The following is a 23,206-nucleotide window of genomic DNA, read 5'->3' as shown; positions in this document are numbered from 1 at the left end:
AAAGTCCTTTCATTGAGTCAAACATCTCTTTAACAGAGGTTCCACGTGTCCCACGTCGACTGTTTATTGATTCTAGTATTTGTGACCCTGGTCTTAATGGTCAATTTTCCCAAAATTGAGATTTTTACATTATCTAAATGCAGAAGAAATAAGCTTTTTATTAATATATGGTTTGTTAGGATAGGACACTATCTGGCGGAACAACAACTGTTTACAAAGCTGAATTCTGAAGGTGCAAATAAAGCAAAATATTGAGAAAACTGCCTTTGAAGTTGTTCATCTGAGGCACTTAAGCAGCCCATCCACTCACAAAAATAAAGTTTTTATACATCTATGGTAGGAAATTTATCAAATATCTTCAGGGAATATGATCTTTACTTAATGTCCTAATGTTTGTGATTACTAAAAATGTTCCCTTGGTACTTAAGGTTTTGTTGTCCAGGGTCACATTTGGTCTGCCGATATAACATTTACGTTTTCATTTGAATGTGATTTCTCAAAAGTTTCCAAAAAGTCTGAGGCTGTCCTGATGTGCACCTTGTTTAAATGGAAATCAAATTGGGCTGAAAATTCACCCGTCTACATTTGGTTTATATTTACTCTTATTTATCAAAGGCTTTTCTCCAAAGTAACTTAAAACTAATGTCTAATTCTTTGTGTTTTTTGGACGCTTTGTCCTCTAAACGAAAATGTTCTGTTACTGTTTTGTGCCTTTAATGGCTGAGATCTGCAAGACTTATTTGCTCTTTGACTGTTTTTTAGTGGTGATCTAACTACTGTTTGCAGTGTAAGTCTATCACACACACACACACACACACACACAGAGTAATGGTTTTCAGCTGTTATCAGTAGCTTGTTGTGGTGTAAAGTGTCAAACTCAGATGAGGATCAGTAATGTGTTCCAGATGTCTTTTTACAGTGTGTGTGTGTGTGTGTGTGTGTGTGTGTGTGTGTCTTCATTATTCCTGCTGTGCTGACAGCACGAGGGAAACTTTATTTGAGACACGCTAAACATGCTACACATGTTAACCCCCCCATGACCGAGTAAAAGCCACATGATCTGTCCGTCCCGTCCCGACCCGTCTCTGCTCCCGTCTCCAATAAAACCTCACACACACACACAACTGTTTACCCTTCTCTTGTAGTGAGTTTCTCATATTGTGCTTTACTTTTATACAATTCCAAATCACTTCACATCTCAGCTTTCAAATCTCCGTCTCGTCTCTACACAATCCTGTGAACATTCTGCTTTATTCTATTATAATCTTTTCTTCTCTTAACTCGCTGCCTTTTATCTCTGTTCTCTTGTTGTCGTTTAATTTGATTTTAAATTGTGCTTTATCTTTTTACTCGGCTAATATGAATTAGGTTCGATTTCATCTGTGTTTTGTGTGTAGAGAGTAATAGTTTCTGTCTCTAAAGATAGACTGTGCTGCATAACTATCTCTCTTTCTCTCTCGCCCTCTCCCTCTCTCTCTCTCTCTCTCTCTCTCTCTCTCTCTCTCTCTCTCTCTCTCTTTTTTTTACTTGTCAATTTATCTTAATTCAAATTCCATAAAAAAATAACAGTATCTCAATATAATATAGCACTCCTTATACATATATATATCTGTTCATCAGTCCCTCTCTCTCTCTCTCTCTCTCCCCCCTTCTCTCTCTCTCTCTCTCACTCTGCATGTGTTTGAATCCAGTAAACATTCCTCCTGTCTTCCACCGTCAGGCAAAGAGATGACTTCATTAACACACACACACACACACACACTTTCTAAATGGCAGTGAATTTATTGCTAAACAATAATTTGTATTCCCTTGAAAGCTGCGAGTAATCTGAGAATGCACGAGTGTTTTCAGTAATATAAATTAATTTAGTTTAGATTACAAATAATCCACATTTATCCTACTCAGTGTGTGTGTGTGCGTGCATAGGTGTTTGTGCAGAGATAATAAACCAGACATGTGTGTGTGTGTGTGAATGCATGGGGAGGGTAAACCCTTTTTTGGTCCCCATGAGGAAACAAGCTTATAATCATACAGAATAAACTTTTTTGAAAATGTAAAAGAGCAGAAAGTTTTGTCTGATTGTGAGGTTTATGGGTGTGGAATATGATGTACAGATTGTACAGTATTATAACCATTATGTCTATGGAGTCTCCCCAGAAAACATGGAAACTCAACGTGTGTGTGTGTGTGTGTGTGTGTGTGTAGTGTGTATGTGTGTGTGTGTGTGTGTAGTGTGTGTAGGTGTGTAGGTGTGTGTGTGTGTGTGTGTGTGTGTAGTGTGTGTGTGTGTGTGTGTGCGTGTGTGTGTGTGTGTGTGTGTGTGTGTGTGTGCGCGTGTGTGTGTGAATGTTTGTGTAGGTGTGTGTGTTTGAGAGAGAGATAGTCTTTCATGATCGTGTGCTCTTACACACACTGAACTAAACTACACTAACAGAAACACACTTCACACTTTTATCTTTACGATTTAAGTAAACATATTCATTCTACTGAAATTCTGACTAAAATGCAATCTTTCATTTCAAATAACTTCTAATACGATTGAACAACTTTGACAAGAATTGTGAAACGCCAAATTTAAAATAGTGTATACATGTTTAGGTTTCCCTAACTTCACTTTTTTACAACAGTAAGAAATCAACAATACAAATGTAACATTTGTAAAAACTTTGCATCTTATTTTTCAGCAAGATTTCAATAAGAACGTCTTCATCCGTCTCGCTGTCTCTCATGTTAAGTGAGGGGACATAAATTCACTTGTCTTCACTCAGGAGAGGCTATTTATCAATCAATGAAACTACAGGGAAGCGATTAGTCAATATTAAGATGTGTAACGGTGAGTTCTACTTCACGGTGACATGATGCAGCGATACACATTCTTGCATGAAACACCACATTTATAAAATCTAACATTACATCATCTACACTTTTAGGAAATGAAGAATACAAATGAGATTGCTTTATAGGTATTTCTCCTAAATCGTATCATATTTCTCATTACATTGACCTTATCAGTGTTGCCACAGTTACTTTGAAAAAGTAATCTGATAACTGATTACTGATTATACCTCTAAAAAGTAATTTAGTTACTGTACAGATTACTGGATTTTAAAAGTAACTAAATTTATAACATGTTACTTTATAAATTACATTCAGCAGCTGCCGCCAACACCCCCGCTGCCTAACCCTACGTGACTTCACTCCCTGAGACGCAAGAAGAAAGCAAAATATATATATTTTTACTAAATAATAATCTACCAAAAATAGTAACGCACAGTGGCATAAATAACTTTAATCTGATTAATGGTTTGGAAAAAGTAACGCATTAGATTACTCGTTACTGAAAAATGTGGTCGGATTAGAGTAACGCGTTACCGGCATCACTGGACCTGATGATCTGATCTCTATTCTCAATGTCAACAGTTTGATCAATTTCTGCTCAACATCTGAGAAGTTCAATCAAACATTCAGATGCTGTACTGTTGGTGATAAAACAAAACCTCGAGAAACCTCAAGACAAAGACACATTGCATTTTTTCTATTCAGAGCGTTTAAAGTGATGTATCCTCTACAGCGAGTGAGGGAACACAGGTGACGTGCCAAATATTCCATTAGTCCTTTCAAAAGCAGTCGATGACAATCTCTCATCTCTCCATTAGCATACAGAACATCTCACTCGCCCCATGTGACGTCACCCCCGACACCATAAAAGTGCCAATTTAAATCTTTCACCGAAAAATGTAAAAATCTCTCATCAATTACTCACCCTAATGCCGTACAGATGTACAGTTCACAAAATATTTTTTATGCAAATGCCATCACGTTATCTTCATATGAGATCCCAAAAGTGAAATTGTGAGAGAAAAGCATTCCAAAACAAACATAACATGTCTTTAACTTCAAATCTCATTTTTTATGTATTTTGTAACGATCGCTCATGTGATCATCTGACACACACATGTGACCTTAATCGCTGAACTATTTTTAAATGGGTTCGATCTTTAAAGGAGAATATTAAACATTAAATGATTCATTATGTCATTTTTTTACGTTTTTATTGACTGTACCAATTATATATGTATAAATACGACCAACAAGAGAGAACATGGAAAGGGACAACAACAACATAAAAAGACCACAAGTAGAAAAGTATATGAATAAAGATTTGTTGTGATGACGAAAGCCTTCACAGTAATATTAGTCAAATTTACTTAACGTTTCAAAGATTTTCCAGAATATTTCAAAAGTTCGAGGTCAAGGTCAGAAGCTATTGAGGACCAGATTTCCATCCATCGCCAATAAATTCAGTGTTTCTCAAAAGTCAGTGGATTTCTCTCATAGTAATTTTCACCATCAGTGTTTCGGACAACAGCTGTGTGTGTTTGCTCCGCATGAATATAACACAACACCAGACAGCTACATTATCATCAACACAATTCTCCTGTTTAATAGGATGAATGTGACCTGTATCACAACAACTTATCAACCATATCAAGCATGCATTTGTGTCCGTTTAAATTGTCATTTTTATTGTAATTTTAGCAAAACATTGTTTGCCTCAACAACCTGTAAACCACAGAGGCTTCATTTAATTTGTGCTTATTTAATTACAACAATTACAAGTTTACATCTAAACATCTGAATCAACAAAACAGACATCAGATAATAAAACGCTTTCAGGCTGTCTATCATATCTGCTCTTCTATTAATAGTCAAAAACAGATTTTCATGTAAAAACAGTGAGCTATAGATTTCTTTGGTTCCCAACTCTTCATAAATTGTGTGTGTAGTTGACATTCTAAGATGACACATGTACGAAAGATTTAGGATGCTTTTAAGAAGTTCAAAGTTCAAGCAACTTCCTCTCACTATCTCGTTCGACTCGACAGCAAACCCTCCAGAGAAATCGACAGAGAACAGACTGTGAGAAGAGACAATCTGTGTGGAAGTCTTTCTACCTGCGCACCTGCTGTTGTTAATGAATAAACTACAGCTCCACATTTCTCTTTTAAATGCAACGATATTTTCATGATCTCCATCGAGCTCGGCCAATAAGAACATGCCTAGAGACATGCCTAGTTTACAAACCACCCGACACGTCTCTGTACACATCTTTCATTTATTCGCTCCTGTGATAAGCCCGGTTCATTCTGAAGCTGAACAGGAAGCAAACAGAAAAAAAAGTGAACTGGGAACAAACGCAAGTAATCATCACAGCCGGAAGCGAAACAGTCGTGCGGCAGATAAACCCGGACCAGAGACAGACGACATAACCGTTACATCTACATGTTTTCTTCACACAAACCCTGCGTCTGGACCCTTTCAAAGACCTCATGAAATCAAAGTCTGGGTTTGTGGCTTTTTGTCCACATCTGTTAGCTTTGATGCCATCAACACGCCAGTGAAACTTGACACAATTCAGCAGATTTATGCGTGAAACATTTACACTCGCTCCCTTTGGGGAGAATGTTTGGAATGTAAAAGCAGCTCATATAATTAATACAGCCCATCATATCGTATCAGAAACATGGAATACTGAACACTGCCTATTACATCCCTTCAGAAACATGGAATACTGCGCATTACATCCCATCGTAATACTGCCCATTACATCCCATCAGAAACACGGAATACTGCCCTATACATCACATCAGAAACACGGAATACTGCCCTTTACATCACATCAGAAACACGGAATACTGCCCATTACATCCCATCAGAAACATGGAATACTGCCCTTTACATCACATCAGAAACACGGAATACTGCCCATTACATCCCATCAGAGACACGGAATACTGCCCATTACATCCCATCAGAAACATGGAATACTGCCCTTTACATCACATCAGAAACACGGAATACTGCCCTTTACATCACATCAGAAACACGGAATACTGCCCATTACATCCCATCGGAATACTGCCCATCACATCCCATCGGAATACTGCCCATTACATCCCTTTAGAAACTAGGAATACTGCCCATTACATCCCATCATAATACTGCCCATTACATCCCATCAGAAACACGGAATACTGCCCTTTATATCCCATCGGAATACTGCCCATTACATCCCATCGGAATACTGCCCATTACATCCCATCGGAATACTGCCCATTACTGCCCATTACATCACATCGGAATACTGCCCATTACATCCCATCGGAATACTGCCCATTACATCCCTTTAGAAACTTGGAATACTGCCCATTACATCCCATCAAAAACACGGAATACTGCCCATTACATCCCATCAGAAACAAGGAATACTGCCCATTACATCCCATCAGAATACTGCCCATTACATCCAATCAGAAACAAGGAATACTGCCCATTACATCCCATCAGAAACAAGGAATACTGCCCATTACATCCCATCAGAAACAAGGAATACTGCCCATTACATCCCTTTAGAAACACGGAATACTGCCCATTACATCCCATCAGAATACTGCCCATTACATCCAATCAGAAACAAGGAATACTGCCCATTACATCCAATCAGAAACAAGGAATACTGCCCATTACATCCCATCAGAATACTGCCCATTACATCCAATCAGAAACAAGGAATACTGCCCATTACATCCCATCAGAAACAAGGAATACTGCCCATTACATCCCATCAGAAACAAGGAATACTGCCCATTACATCCCTTTAGAAACACGGAATACTGCCCATTACATCCCATCAGAATACTGCCCATTACATCCAATCAGAAACAAGGAATACTGCCCATTACATCCCATCAGAAACAAGGAATACTGCCCATTACATCCAATCAGAAACAAGGAATACTGCCCATTACATCCCATCAGAAACAAGGAATGCTGCTTAATTTGAAACTGTAACTGTATTTTAAGAGAAACATCTGCACAATTGAGAACTCTCCGGAGCACTAACATCTTTCTCTGTGTTATAAATGATCCTTCTGGGAATATGGGTTGTGTTTGGAATATACGGAATGCTATACAGTACCTAATGTATACTTTTAAATGTATCATATCAGTTTAATTTCCCTTAAAGTGTCTCTGAAGGACTAGTTTAGTAAAGTCTAGTTTTGTTACGTGAACACCACCATTCCTCTACAATACTGTAATGTGTATATGTAACCTCTCCCGAGTTTTCTAAACCCGACGCTCACATGTGAATGTAGTTCGTGATCCATCTTCTGAAATCTGTACCGAGTCCCTCTGCGCAATTACGTGAGTTTGTTCCCGCCCTCTCATGGCAGAGAGTGCTGTGATTGGCTACTGCAGCGCTCGCTCTTTAAAAGTGTTCAGGTAATATAAAGCACATCTGCAGATGTTAGCCCTTTAACTGAAGGACGTAAGTTTTTTATCGGCTATAATTATCCGCAACTTTGAATAAATGTGAGGGAACGAAGCGCGCTCTCAGCCGGAGAGAACATGTTTACATTTATCATCCGCACTAAGAATAGATTCCCGTACGCAGCACTAATGCTGACGACTGCGAATGTCCGTGATTAAAGGCCCGAGAAACATGCGTATCATGTAAAGATGCGTCTCCGTCTGCACGCTCTTCTGTTTCTGTGCTGAGCCTGTGTTTGGTTGGGCTCTCTCCACACACACTACATCTTACTGTGACACACAATACTCTCATTGTGCGAGCGGCCCACCGCGGGGATGAAGAAGCTGTTGAGTGTGACGGACCGTCTGTGTCGAGATATTTGTGTGTGTGTGTGAGAGCTCAGAGGTGATATATAACCTTCATAATCCCGGTAATTACAGCCTCACATCAACACACACTCACAGAGAGTGAGAGAGATATTTTTAAACTGTACTTCTCTATTTTTCTTTAAATCTTACAAAATTTTAAGAGATGTAATCGAAATAAATGTAATTGCATCAATTACCATTTTCATTTTATACTATTATTATTCTTATTATTTTCTTTCTGTTTGTTTACATATTTGCATAGTTTGTAAGCGTCCCAGCTCCAAATGCTTTGGAAATACAATGTAGAATGTTTGTCATGCCAATAAAGCACATAAGCCACGTATACACCATGAAAAATGGAAACGTGTTTCCTTGGCGTTTTTGAAAAGTTTCATGTACACATGACAGTGTTACGGATCCAGGAAAAGGATAAAAACGCTGTAGTATGCACTCCTGGCCAGCGGATTGCGATGTTGTTGTGTAAAGAAACAGGACGTGCTTAGGCACATACACATGCACAGTTATAAGCCAAAAAATCATTTTTTATACTGTAGGTCGTCGTATATGTGTTTAAAGTCTGCCGAATGTAAATAGTGAGACTCCGCTGGTCTTATTGGTGCAGAAAATCCACATTTTGCTGGGGAAACGTTAATACATAGTCGAGCAGAGAGAGCTCACAGTAACGCAAGCCGCCATATTGTTTTGGCTATACTTGCGCGACAGAGCACGTAATACCCATGCGCGACGTAATCGTTTTCAGAAGAACTTGCAGTTTACATGGAAAAAAGTTGCACTTTGAGACCCAGTTTCAAAAGTTTGCGTTTTCAGCCCCCTAGAACGCCTTAATTTATTTACATTTTCAGTTGAAAACGGCCTCTTAAATTCAAATAAAAAAATTGAGATAGAGAGAATACAGACATTCTCATAAGGTCAACATGGAATAATATTAACTCTATTTCCTTTCTTAATTTTCATTCCAGGTCTTATTGTGCACAATTCACATCATTAAGTAATGTAATAATATTTTGACCTCTTAAACTCCCTTTTCAGGAACATCAGACTTCAAAATATATCATTTGTAACATTCTGAGAGAAAAAATCTTTCGGAAATGTTTTAACACAACCCACTTTACTTTTATTTAAACGTTTATTTATTTATGTTTTACATTTTCTACCCTTCAACCTCTGTGATGATATTTGTGACACTTTTGGTTTGTGTTGTTGAGTATGTGTTGTGTTGTGATGTCTATCATGTGAAAGAGCCATCAAATATAACACAACGCGTTTTCTTTGACCATCTTGTTGTTCGTGACGCATGTCAGGTTTGAAACACTTTTATCAGTATAAAAGACAGGAAGAACAAAACTCAAAGTCCTCTGTATTCACAATCGCTCCTTAAAAGCCAAACGGCTCATACGGGCATTAAAAAACATGGGCTTTTTCACGAGACACTGCAGTGACACGCTGTTGCCCTGAGGTCAGGAGGTTAATGTCGCTCACGATGGACTCTGATTGGCTGTGGCTTCAGTATTATATTCTGGGCTATTACAGATAAAGAGAGGATCATGGGCCATATCCTGAGGCGAGGTCTCTATCTCCCTCTCGCTTTCTTTCGCTATTTTCTTCTGCTATAAATAAATTGAGGATGAGAAACAGAGACTCGGCGGACATTAGTTACTCTCAACATAAAAACAACAAAATTGTTTGACCAAAAACTGCCCCTTAAAATAAACTCACAAATGCAACTAGATCTATACATTTTCTGAAGAACATGTGAGTATTACTGACCTGAGCAGCACTGCACCGTAAAAAAAATATATATATATATGTTTTTTTTTTGGTTCAAATAAAAAATACTTGCATTAAAATTGTAAGTTAATTTAACTTAAAAATATTAGTTAACTCAATGAATTTCTTTCACTTTTTTTACTTTAACCAACTTTTTTTACATTGTAGGTGGGCGGCAAGTGTAACGGTTGCTAGGATGTTATAGTTGGTTACTATGGTGGAGAGAAATTGGAAACTTTTAAGAAATATTTGTTTCTCCCAGATATTTCTCCTGAGGAGAAACAATGTGTCTGTCATTAGAGTTTGAGAAGACATGTCAACGTGAGCTCAGATCTGTCTCGTCTGCAATCAAAAGTCAATATGAATTAAGATCTCAATATCCACTCAACTATTTCTCATCACATTTACCCAAATCCACATTATTTCACCTCATTGTTTGAATCTACATTCATTTTACACTTCCATACTCTCAAACTCCATCAAACAGTGAAACCTCTGAGCAATAACCATTTCCTTCAGGCAAGCGTGTCCCTCCATTAATTAAAGTGTATTTCATCTCTTCTCAATGAACGGCGATGCTTTTTTACATTCGTTCATACCGGAGTGCAAACCAATGTTCAAATTGAAAGAGTAAAAACATTTCAGTGTGCATCTCAACAGAACTCACTTTTGACCGCAGACGTTGGGTTCAGAAGAACACCTTCACACTTTTTATCACTCCAAACATACAAGACGATGTGTGAAGAGCAAGAGCGCTGTGTGAAAAACACAACCAACCTGAGAGATGTGTTTGGACAACCGAAGCGCCACATATCATCACCGAATGGAGTTGTCTTTATGTTGTGTGTGTTTTTCTGCACGTCAACCCATTTTCAGTTCACTGTTCTACAAAATGGAGTCAGGGGATTGGGTGTCAAAAAAGAGCTGACAAAACTTCCTAAAAGTCATAATATTTGACAAAAATGACTATGAAACAATATTGTTGTACGCTGGTGAATCATCAACAATTAAAACACCAAGAAAGCAAACATGGTCCATTTTCATCTTGTGTTGACACCAGATTTTCTTTTAAATCTTCTTTCTCTCGGCGTGTGTGTTTGTTTGACACACAACACAAACTCAGTGGCAGGAGAGACGGCTTTAGCTAATGGCTTTTTAATGGCCCGCTGGGTTTCTTATGTCTCTGAGCTGATGGCCACCACTTACCCTAAACACACTCGCACTCACACCGCACACAAAGCCAGTCTCTCACACTTCGTCTTGTCTTCTGAAAGTGACTCACTTCACTAACAACAATCCCGCCTCTCCACAACATGACAACTAATTCTATTACTGACTTACACAACACAACACCGACGGCTGTGGCGTTTCATAATTCAACATTAGGGCACACTTTACACACCGAATGGGGAACACACTTCTTATTGTTCTGATAGAGCCATGAGTGTGAGATCTGTGGGTGAACCTCCTGTAAACAACCCGAACGAGTGCCGTAATGAATTATGAGCGTACCAAAAACTGTACAAAGAAATGTCAAACACCGAGAAAACAGAGATTTAAAAAGGACAATTCACTCGGAAATTAAATTCTGTTTTGATGAACTCACCCTTTTTTATTTTACGTGGCCTATCGGGGATGACATTTGGGGAATGATGAATTATATTTCAGTCCGTTTGCCATATAAAGAAATCTCGCTACAGAAGACTACAGTAGAAATACAGCACATGGCTTATTTTGCATTGTGGACATTTATCAAAATATCTCCTTTTATAATGCTTGAAATGAAGACAAACGGGGTTGAAATAACCATAAACCCTTAGATGCACAGAAAGCTCCTTTGGATGAAAGCGAAATGCATTTGGCATGCAAACACATTTAGATTCATATTTAAATTGTGTTATGAAACCAAGTATGATCTCGAATTATCATCATTCCTCTTAATAAAATAAATAACTTGTGAACTTTGGCACACAGATATAGGACAGTCAGGCACACACACACGGATGCACTAATGGGAATCTCTGAGACTGTGGATTCTTTCAGTAAATCTCCGCTGGGATCAGACTCTCGGAATGCAGCGCTGCGCGTAACGCAAACTTACGCTTACACACTAAATGTCTTCTTTAACAAAACAATAACACAATACCCCGCGTGCTTTATAAATGATTTATCCAGCGTGCAAAACAATCAAAGAGTGCAGGTTGCGCACCATTTTATTATATTATTTTATCACCCCAGCACCATAAACCTTAATAAAAATAAATCATCATCAAAAAACGTATCATATTCTGCGTAAGTGATTTAAATAGCTCTTAAGGCATAGCTGCGGCTTTGCGGTCGTAAATTCTCAGGAACAGATCAGATCTCTAATTCGGGTCAGCGGTCTGTGGTGGTCTTACCTTGCGCGTAAACCATCTGCAGCCGAACCCACAGAAAGAGCACGTGCAGCACTAATCCGAATCCAAATCTCCGAGCGAGTCCGTTTTCACCCATGACTTGGTTTGGAGTTTGGAAACTCCGCGGCGCGGAATATTCGTTCAGCGGAGACGGAGGAGCTGCTGTGTCGGAGAACGGCGGACAGGCGTCGTTACGCGTCCCGTTGCTTCGCCTCCGAGCCGAGTTCTGTGTGTGTGTGTTTCCTTTGGGGGAAAGCAGAGCGAGGTCCCGGGACCGGAGGAGTCGAGCGGTAACGGAGGTGAGGAGCGATGCGTCGCCGCCCTCTAGCTCTCATCTATGCGCTCTCTCCAAGACGCACACGAGCATTGCGCGCTCGCCTCCTCTCGACTGTAGAAGTTGCTCATCGGATCAGGCACTGGTTGATGATGATCTGCTCGGGCTTGGTTTTCTCTATAGATGTGTTCAGATTCGATGGTGGTTGTGTTTTGGCATCCAGTTGTCTGCGTGTGCGCCACGAGCTCGCCGAGTATGAAGCGCGTAAGGCTCGTTTCTCGGTTTAAGCCGCATCCACCTGCCCGCCTCTGCCCTCCACCGGCTGCTTCAAACACTAGGAGCGGATTCACAGACGGATCTTCTGAAAGCATCTCTTAGCTGATTACAAGCCACTCTGCAAAAGAGAGAAAATCAAGCTATTGCAGCCTGGTTTCAAACTTTAACAGTTTAATGCAGACAGTGACTTCAGAAATAAACATTTAACATTACTTGAAGATTAAAAAGTAACACTAATTCATGTGTAATAAAGCCATGAAATTTGTGAAAAGATATTGCTCGCTTTTATGGACTGATGGCATGATCCCAGGTGATGATTTAGTTATATTTTATTACTTAATAAAAGTGTTGTTTCATCTAAAAATGATGCATTAAGTGCATCTAGGACATCTTATCCAAACTAATTCGTTTTTTTCACATCCAGGGATGAAATTAACAACGCTTTGGTTCCGGGCCTTAAGTGGGCCTCTAATGAAATGTGAATCAAATCCTATTTTGTTGTTCCTATATTTAGTTTGTCACCTTCATATTAACACAATTATACCACATCGATATAATACTTGGTCACCAATCTCAATAACTGATCACATCAGTACAGTATTCAAGGTCAAATTTATGTGACGCGATTTAGAAAAGAATCACCCAAAAAGTGTATTTTTGATACACAACGCAGTGATGTTACTGCCATCCATTTGAGTGATACACCGAAAGAGGCGCATTGGATTCCAGGTAAAAAAAACATTCTGCCAGCCAGTGGAATAAACTGATATGGCCTGTGACATCACTCCTCAAAAATTCAATACACACACACACACACACACACACACACACACTTGAACAAATACAATCTTCTGATAGCTCACTGTGTCAGTGCTATCTGTTCATTCTATTCAACATGGCCGTTACCGAGTCAGAGTCGCTGTTGTGGAGATAATTCAGTTACGGCTGTGCTTCCCTGGGTGAGATTACCATCCCGGCACCCGTAACCCCAAAAAACATCCTCCATACCCCATCACAGGTCACGCTAAAGCCAGTATGCATCACAGGATGAGTTTAGATGAGAAACGCTGTCGCTCCTGCAGTTTGTAAGATTCACTTTGGAGCAAAACTCAACGCTTGACAGGCTCGCTGTGTTCGATGATTGACATCCAGTTTTCTGTGTCTGTGTGCTGTACTGATGTGTGTGTGTGTGTGTTCTAAGACTTCGTCGTACAGTTGCATCAGTACATTTAGCTTCAATATATAAGGCTGAATTGAGTCACCTTGAAGAAAATTACCTCCATAAAATGAGTTTGTGATTGGATTCAACCCGTCACACACACACACACACACATCTATCTTCTTTGAGAAACAGACATTGAGTTAGCGATCTAGAAAGCGAGGTGGTTCTGACTCTCTCTCACCCGCCGGTCACCTCAGCACTCTTTAGGTGGTTCTGTTCATCAGTTTGACAGAACTGTCATTTTAATGAAGCGGCGAGTGGAGTCGACACCGGGGTCACCCGCACACGCTCGGATGATAATCAGACGTGTGCGACTTCACATTTTCACATGGCAGTTAAAGTGCCAATATGTTTTGCGGATGACCCGGTCTCAGACGGCTTCAGTTCGGTCTGCGGACCGGAGTAAACTTGCGTTCAGACCCCAAACTGAACTTCTGAAAGTCTTCCCAAAGAAATGATAATCTGACGGTGGATACGAGTGAAATAAAGAGTGACATCAACTGGAGAAGATACAGCTCAAGTTATCTAAGAACCCAAATATCACAGAATCATCACATGACGACGATTCCTTTCACTAAAACACCCTAGCAACCACCAAACCATCCCATAGCAACCACCGAATACTGTACAGAACAGCCCCAGCATCAGGACGTTTCACACGATCACACATATTATCCTTAGAAAATATACAATTGTCTTTAGGGATCTTCATGTAAAAAAGAGGGATAAAAGAAAGCATTTTACATTCCAAGAAATGACACACGTGATCTTTAAAATGTGAAAATGACAGAAAATATCTTCAATAAAGTTAAGAGTATAAGACAATTCAAAAACCATTCTTCTGAATTTACTATTTATATGCATGTGTTTTGGCAAAAAGATCATTTTTGTTTCATTACTAAAATATTATTTCTAATTGCATTTATTTATTTGAAAACTGGAGAAAAAGATGAAAATAACAGAATTCCGACCTAGAATACTGCAAAGAAAACAAGTTCAGATTCACTTTTAAGCAACACAACAGTAATATTTCTACATGTATTTAGAAACAGTTAGAAATCATTTTGTTTATGTGATAACCTTGATTTTGATCACAGATTTCATGTGTCTAGTCAAGCTGTCAGTCTGTTGGATGACTTTATGTCACTCCTGAGGTTTGATTCTGTTGTCAACAGACACAACACAGGAACGAGCCCAATACATCTAGAGATGATGGATACATGAACATGTGGAATGATCTCTTGATTGTTTTCGCTGTTGAATACAAGGCTCCATGTCTGAATGACGATCACAACAGACTCTCTTAAAAATGAAGATTCTTAAAGGGTTGTATATGCAGCGATGCCATAGAGCCATTTTTAGTTCTTGAATGAACATTTTCGCTTTTGCTTTTTATAGATTAAAGAAACTTTTTCCACTATAAAGATTTTTCGTGCAACGGAATGGTTCTGGGGATGATACGGATTCTTTATGGAACCATTCAACCAAAACTGGTTCTTCTAATGCATTGTTCAACACTTTTTAAAGTTTTTAAGAGTACTTTAAAAGAAAACAGTCTGCTTACTTCTTAGGGTGGATTTATGGTTGTTGTACAAGAAAAGTTCACTAAGTGCACTTTTGAGGACAAAACAATGTAAACGAAGTATAAAGTAAAAGGCTTTAAAGTGAAGTACAGCAGTAATTGTGAAGTATGTTGAAGATGCTGTTCGCTTCAGAATCTTTGGATTTAATCATCTCTCACAAACACACACACATGCACACACACGGATGCACACACACACAAACTGACACGCACACACAAATGCACACACGCATATACACACGGACGATCAAACACATGCATGGACGCACACACACGCACGCACGCACACACATGCACGCACACACACTCACATGCATACATACACACGCACATGCACACGGACGCACACACACACACACACACACACAGATGTTCACGCACACATACACATGCATATACACACACGGACGCACACATACACACAGCCCATTCACAGGGACGCACAAACAAGCACCACACACAAACACACACACTGACGCGCACATACACACACACAAAAGCACACACATGTAGAGACACACGCACTGATGCGCACACACACACGGATGCACACACACACACATACACACACATGTTTGCACAGCTATCTTTATGAGGATATACATTGACGCAATGCAATCTCTAGCCCCTTACCCTAACCATCAGAAGTGAGTACCTGACCCTAAACCTGATTATAACCTAAACCCTAAAACCAGGTCTTGACCCTCAAACAGCCCTTTAAAGGGGTCTCAGAAAGACTCTGCTGGTCTTAAACTCAAACTGATCCTCATAAAGATAGTTGTACAAGTGCACACACACGGACGCACACATGCCCACACACAGGGACGCACACACACAAACGCACATGCAAATAGAGACGCACGCACACACGCATAAGAAGGTGATAAACAGAAAACCTTGTTCTTCATCCTCATTTCTCTTCTCTTCTGCCTTTATCTTTCTCTCCATGTGCAGGAGTATTCCATTCTGAGCTCACTCATGTCGTCTTGTCAATAATGAGACGCTTCTGTTATCAACAATAACAAGCGATCACAACACCTGCTTTAAGAGCTTAATACTTTGATGCAGTTATATTGATCAATCACAGACTGATTGAAATTCAATAGGGATTTAGAGAAAAATAAGAACACAGAAGAAGAAATCATCTGGATATCACAACAGTTTCAGGAACAGAGCTGATACCTCAAACACACTCTCCTGTCATTACCATCACTTCATTTATAAACCTCATCTGAAAACACACATTCATATTCCTCCACATTCATCTTTTAAAATGTGCTCTGAGGGCAGGTTATTCCAAAATTATTATATGTGTGTGTGTGTGTTTTGTAAATGATAAATAAATTTGCCCCCGCGGTCACGGTAAGGGTCACAAAGTCAAGAACAGAATAAGTAATAAAAATCTCCATGGAAACAAGAATCCGTAACCTTGCGTTAACTTTAACACTTTTAAATTGCTCTGTTCTTCTCTCACTGTTCTCAAGCTATTTATATTTGCAACAAAGAAGCAAATGTTTGCAGCACACAAAGTTTTTTTGTTCTAAAACTTTTTGCTGTTAAGCATCTGAAGGATTTCTCATGTGAGCGTATAAACAGCATCTTCATTAGTCCTGTGTACAGAAAACACAAGGTTACGTAACAAATGAACCTGTGTATTACTGCTATCAACATCCATCCATCATCTCTCACACTTCTCTCTCTTGAGGTCAGACTGAGACACAGAAACACCGGGACACTCCTCTTACATTATTGACGTTACAGTAACTTACATTTACATTTATGTATTTGGCACCTCCATTCAGAGTGACCCACAGAGCAATCAATCAGGTTTATCAGTTTGTGTGTTCCCTGGAGATGGAGTTCATGACCTTTGTGTTACAAACGCAATGAAGCATCAGCAACTTAATGTTCCTTCTCTGAGCTCACAAGGAAAAGAGTTTATCAACAATTCTTTCAGTTACTCATTTTCATCTTGAGGATGTCCCCGACCGAAAGTTTTGTGAGATTTAGGTTCCTTTTTTGTGACTTTTTGTCCTGAAACTTTCTCTCTCTCTCTAACTCTATCAACCTCTCTCTGTCTCTCTCTCTCTCTCTCTACCTATCTCTCACTGTCTCTCTGTCTCTCTCTCTCTCTAACTCTTTCCACCTCTCATTATCCCCCACTCTACCCCTCTCTTTACCCCTCTGTAACTCTCTCTCTCTCTCCCTCTTTCCCTCTATACCTCTCTTTACCTCTTTCTCTATCCCACTCTCTCTCTCTCTCTCTCTCTCTCTCTCTTTCTCTCACATCAGGTTGTTGATTGGAAGCACATTTGGCTTTGACCTTTCTGACTTTCCTTGTGTCAAGAGAGAGAAAACTCACGGGGACCTCAAGCCTCTATCTGTCACATTCAATCGCTTCAGACACACACACACACACACGCACGCACACGCCGATATAAAGGGCAAAAGAGGAATCACAAATAAGATGTCTTTTATATCTCAATTGTTGTGTAAACGTCAAGTCAGTTGTGAATCACAGTTTTGGGGGATTCCAGAAGTAGAGTAATACTCCACACGTCCAACTATTAAATCGTCATGAAACCAGGTTTCATCAGCCATCTTTATACTGTATATTCAGGAAACTGATCACATGCTGTTCTCTCGTCCAATCAATGTCTTAATCCTCTAAATATGTAAATAAGAACATTAACACATGTTCAGTGTGAAACCATAACACCTGAACACGCAGTCTGAAACGTGAAACAAGACCATCCTGGGTCACATTAACACAAACAGGAAGGTCTCTGAAAACCTATTACACAAAAAAAAGGCACAACAGACTCTCTTCACTTGAATTTCAGAACAGATCTCTGTGATCAGACCAGCTAAGATCCTCAGAAAACTCAGACATTTCAATATGAACTCCACTCACATTCATCAAATCATCTGCCACATTCTGTATTCACTTTATATCTTTATATCTTCTAGCCCTCAAAGTTAACCAGAAACAAACTTATCAAAAGTGCTTCTTTTGTAAAAAGTGCAGATTTAAATGAGAAACGAGGATATTCTTCTGTGAATTGTCTATGGGGTATATTTTGCCATTTTGTTGTGTATTTTTTTGAGTATTAAATGAGAAACATTAGTAAAAAGCTGTGATATTAAAACTATGAATAATTGTTAACATCAGCGAGAGGTAAGATCAGTATTTCACTCCGTCTGGAGCTCTGCAACATCGCTTTATACTCACGCATTATTTTTAGTTTCATCTCGTTTCCAAGCTGAAGAGTTTCCGTGTCTGGTTTCCATGGTGACAGAATTTTGTTCCTTTGTCAGAAACTGTGCAAAAAAGGAGTTTAACTTTTCCTTTTTTCTTTTAGACATCAACAAAGAGCATGTATGAGAAGCACAGAACAAACAACAACAAACACGATTACTGTGAACATCACGACTTCATACTGTCGTCATCACGTGCACACAAACATCAAAACTGACTACAGACCTGTGAAAGAGCATTTAAAGAACACAGGCATGCACACACACACACACACACACACACATACATGGAAGAGATGCATTCATGCCAATATGTCAATGTGGTTAAATTGGATTACAGCATTTCACATCTCTGCTGTCTTCTTGTTGTGAAAGGTAAACAGAAAAAGTGCTTCAATAAATAAATAATTAAATCATTGAGTGAATATGTGCACAAAAAAACAAAACATTTCTCAATTCCCCAAACTAAAGCAGATCGTGGAGATGCTTTATGGAAGATTCATAAACATCTCATCAAAGGCCACTGCGTGTTCAGAATGGAAATCTCACATGCAGTGTCTAGAACGTCTCTCTAACATCTCAATGATTTCTCCTAGACGTCAATGAGGTTAAATGGAGAGCAAACTTTTGCATAAATCTCAGATATTTCTCCTGAGAAAATGAGTCATAAATGACACAAATGTGTCTGTGATGAGAGTTTGAGAACAGATGTCAACAATGTGTCAAACTGAGCTCAGATTTGCCTCGTCTGCAATCAAGAGACAATTTTATTGTCAATATCAACTCAAACATTTCTCATCACATTTACTCAAATCAGATGATTTCACCTCTACAATCTACATTCATATACACCTCCAGACTCTTCGATCACACTCTCATTTGATTCTCTTTTAACTTCACAATTGTGGCAGAAACATTTGAGACTGAGTTGATACTTTACTCAAAAGCAATAAACTTTTAGCAACTGGCTGAACAAACTGTTCTTTGGCATCTCAAAACAGATTTAGTGTACAAATACGTCTTCAAAATAGCGTTCTTCATCTTTAGATCATCTACTGCTTGTTTACACAAACACACACACACACACACACACAGTGAGACACACACACAGTGAGACACACACACAGTGAGACACACACACACAGTGAGACATACAGACACACACACACACACACACACAAACAAACAAACAAACAGGGAAAGACACACACACACACACACACTGTGAGACACACACACACACACACAGTGAGAGAAACACACATAGTGAGAGAGAGAGACACATAGTGAGAGAGAGACACATACACACAAACAGTGAGAGACACACACATAGTGAGAGAGAGACACACACATAGTGAGAGAAATACACACATAGTGAGAAAGAGACACATACACACACACAAACAGTGAGAGACACATACACACGCACACAAACAGTAAGAGACACAGACATAGTGAGAGACACACACATAGTGAGAGACACACACATAGTGAGAGAGAGACACATACACACAAACAGTAAGAGACACACACATAGTGAGAGAAAAACACACATAGTGAGAGAGAGACACACTCACACACAAACAGTAAGAGACACACACATAGTGAGAGACACCCACTCAGAGAGAGACACACAAATAGCGAGAGACACACAAATAGTGAGAGACACACACATAGCGAGAGACACACACATAGTGAGAGAGAGACATATACACACGCACACATAGTGAGAGACACACACTCAGAGAGAAACACACACATTGTGAGAGAGAGACACACTCACACACACAAACAGTGAGAGACACATACACACGCACAAAAACAGTAAGAGACACAGACATAGTGAGAGACACACACATAGTGAGAGACACACACATAGTGAGAGAGAGACACATACACACAAACAGTAAGAGACACACACACACGCACACATAGTGAGAGACACATACACACAAACAGTAAGAGACACACACACACGCACACATAGTGAGAGACACATACACACAAACAGTAAGAGACACACACACACGCACACATAGTGAGAGACACATACACACAAACAGTAAGAGACACACACACACACGCACACATAGTGAGAGACACATACACACAAACAGTAAGAGACACACACACACGCACACATAGTGAGAGACACATACACACAAACAGTAAGAGACACACACACACGCACACATAGTGAGAGACACATACACACAAACAGTAAGAGACACACACACACGCACACATAGTGAGAGACACATACACACGCACACATAGTGAGAGACACATACTCAGAGAGAAACACACACATAGTGAGAGAGAGACACATACACACAAACAGTAAGAGACACACACACACGCACACATAGTGAGAGACACATACACACGCACACATAGTGAGAGACACATACTCAGAGAGAAACACACACATAGTGAGAGAGAGAGACACATACACACGCACACATAGTGAGAGACACACACATAGTGAGAGAGAGAGACACATACACACGCACACATAGTGAGAGACACACACTCAGAGAGAAACACACACATAGTGAGAGAAAGACACACTCACACACAAACAGTAAGAGACACACACATAGTGAGAGAGACACACATAGTGAGAGAGAGACATATACACACGCACACATAGTGAGAGACACACACTCAGAGAGAAACACACACATTGTGAGAGAGAGACACACTCACACACACAAACAGTGAGAGACACATACACACGCACAAAAACAGTAAGAGACACAGACATAGTGAGAGAGACACATACACACAAACCGTGAGAGACACATACACACGCACACATAGTGAGAGACACACACATAGTGAGAGACACACACATAGTGAGAGAGAGAGACACATACACACGCACACATAGTGAGAGACACACACATAGTGAGAGAGAGAGACACATACACACGCACACATAGTGAGAGACACACACTCAGAGAGAAACACACACATAGTGAGAGAAAGACACACTCACACACAAACAGTAAGAGACACACACATAGTGAGAGAGACACACATAGTGAGAGAGAGACATATACACACGCACACATAGTGAGAGACACACACTCAGAGAGAAACACACACATTGTGAGAGAGAGACACACTCACACACACAAACAGTGAGAGACACATACACACGCACAAAAACAGTAAGAGACACAGAAATAGTGAGAGAGACACATACACACAAACAGTGAGAGACACATACACACGCACACATAGTGAGAGACACACACATAGTGAGAGAGAGAGACACATACACACGCACACATAGTGAGAGACACACACTCAGAGAGAGAGAGAGACACATACACACGCACACATAGTGAGAGACACACACTCAGAGAGAAACACACACATAGTGAGAGAGAGACACACACGCACACAAACAGTGTTTAGTAAAAGCACTTTACAGCACTCACACAGCGACCTTCCCCTTATCTTCACTCCTTCTGTTACTCTATTACTGTGTGTGATGGATCGAGTGACCTGCTTTCCTAAAAAGAAAAGACGTTCAGGTGAATTCTCTCACAGTCTCATCTCGCTCCCTTTCAGGGGTTTTGTGAGTTTGTTTTGAATAAATCTTCCAGCGTTTGATGCTCTCATCTGTCAGGTAACAAACACTCTTTCAGTCAAATACTGTAAACAATAAACATGATGAGAAATATGTTCTTGACATCTGAGATCAGCACTGAAGTCTAATCCAGTTGTTGAGTATTCTTCTCGCTCTCTTTCTCTCTTTCTCTGACCAGCCTATTTTTGCTTCTATTACTTTATGACTTTATGCAAATAAGTTTCTTATGAATGCCTAACCCCAGCTTCAAATGACTAACAACATTTACTCAAGGACTTCACACCAACACAAGCGTGAGGATTTCCCAATGACCCGGTTTTGCACTTTTGTTTTGATAAATGGCCCTAGAAATAAATGTAAATGTTTGAGTTATATATGTACTCTGTGTTCCTACACTGTGCCTTTCTCAAAGCAATGTTCCGTATTCATTTCACCAGCTGTTTTGTACTGCAGGAGATCATTTAAACACATGATCAGTGTCTAAAAACTAAAGAAACACTGTTGGACATTAAACTAATTTAACTGTAACTACAAGCATTACTGTAGGTTATTTATGAGCTAATTAGACACTTGGGTGATAAAATTACCTCTTAATTACCTTTACTTCCATTTAAAGTTGATTCAGTTTCACTTATGTGCATAAGACACGCAGTTTACCAGAACAGCAGGTGATGAAACACTTTACATGAAGGAGAAAATCATCCCACAGAAATCAAACCTGTAACACAAAACCAGACGTTAATCCAGCAGGAACAGTAACCAAATAACAAGCACAAATTAAAAAATGATTTAAAATTGAAAATGATTTGATTTAAAAATAACAAACAACAACAACGTGTGTATGCACGAACTAATATCACTGTAAAAAATCCAGTTACAAAAAAACTAATATTCTGCCAGTTGGGTTGACAGACAAATTCTGCAAAATATTTTTTAAATGTGAAATTACATGGTTTTTTTTATCATATTTCACTGTAAAAAATAACAGTTAAGAAATTAACTGTAATATAATTAATCTGCCATATTTTACTGTAAAAAAACAGATAAAATTAACAGAAACTTTCTGGCAAAATTTGCTTTCTTTTTCTATAATTTAAAGTTTTTTAACAGTTTTTCATTCTGTTTTTCT

At 39.3% G+C, this 23,206-nt stretch overlaps 1 protein-coding gene across 2 annotated transcripts in view; it reads right to left on the bottom strand.

Annotated features, from left to right (window-relative positions):
- unc5ca (unc-5 netrin receptor Ca) overlaps window positions 1-22,774 on the bottom strand; it is a 128,879-nt gene extending 106,105 nt beyond the window's left edge. Inside the window, exons 1-3 of one of the 2 annotated variants that reach the window (XM_056746507.1) lie at window positions 22,676-22,774; window positions 18,451-18,539; window positions 11,868-12,532 (exon numbers count right to left, since the gene is read on the bottom strand). In XM_056746507.1, the coding sequence (XP_056602485.1) occupies window positions 11,868-11,961 (94 nt within the window). In that variant the 5' untranslated portion in view covers window positions 11,962-12,532; window positions 18,451-18,539; window positions 22,676-22,774. Of the gene's footprint in view, window positions 1-11,867; window positions 12,533-18,450; window positions 18,575-22,675 lie in introns of those variants that run through there. The other variant, XM_056746508.1, reaches the window with a different exon arrangement.
- Between the last annotated feature and the right edge of the window lie 432 nt (window positions 22,775-23,206).

This window comes from Triplophysa dalaica, chromosome 4 (assembly GCF_015846415.1).
Source record: "Triplophysa dalaica isolate WHDGS20190420 chromosome 4, ASM1584641v1, whole genome shotgun sequence".
In the NCBI taxonomy this organism is placed as follows: Eukaryota; Metazoa; Chordata; class Actinopteri; order Cypriniformes; family Nemacheilidae; genus Triplophysa; species Triplophysa dalaica.
The sequence above is the reverse complement of the archived record's forward strand: the minus strand, read 5'-3'. Positions and strand labels throughout refer to the sequence as shown.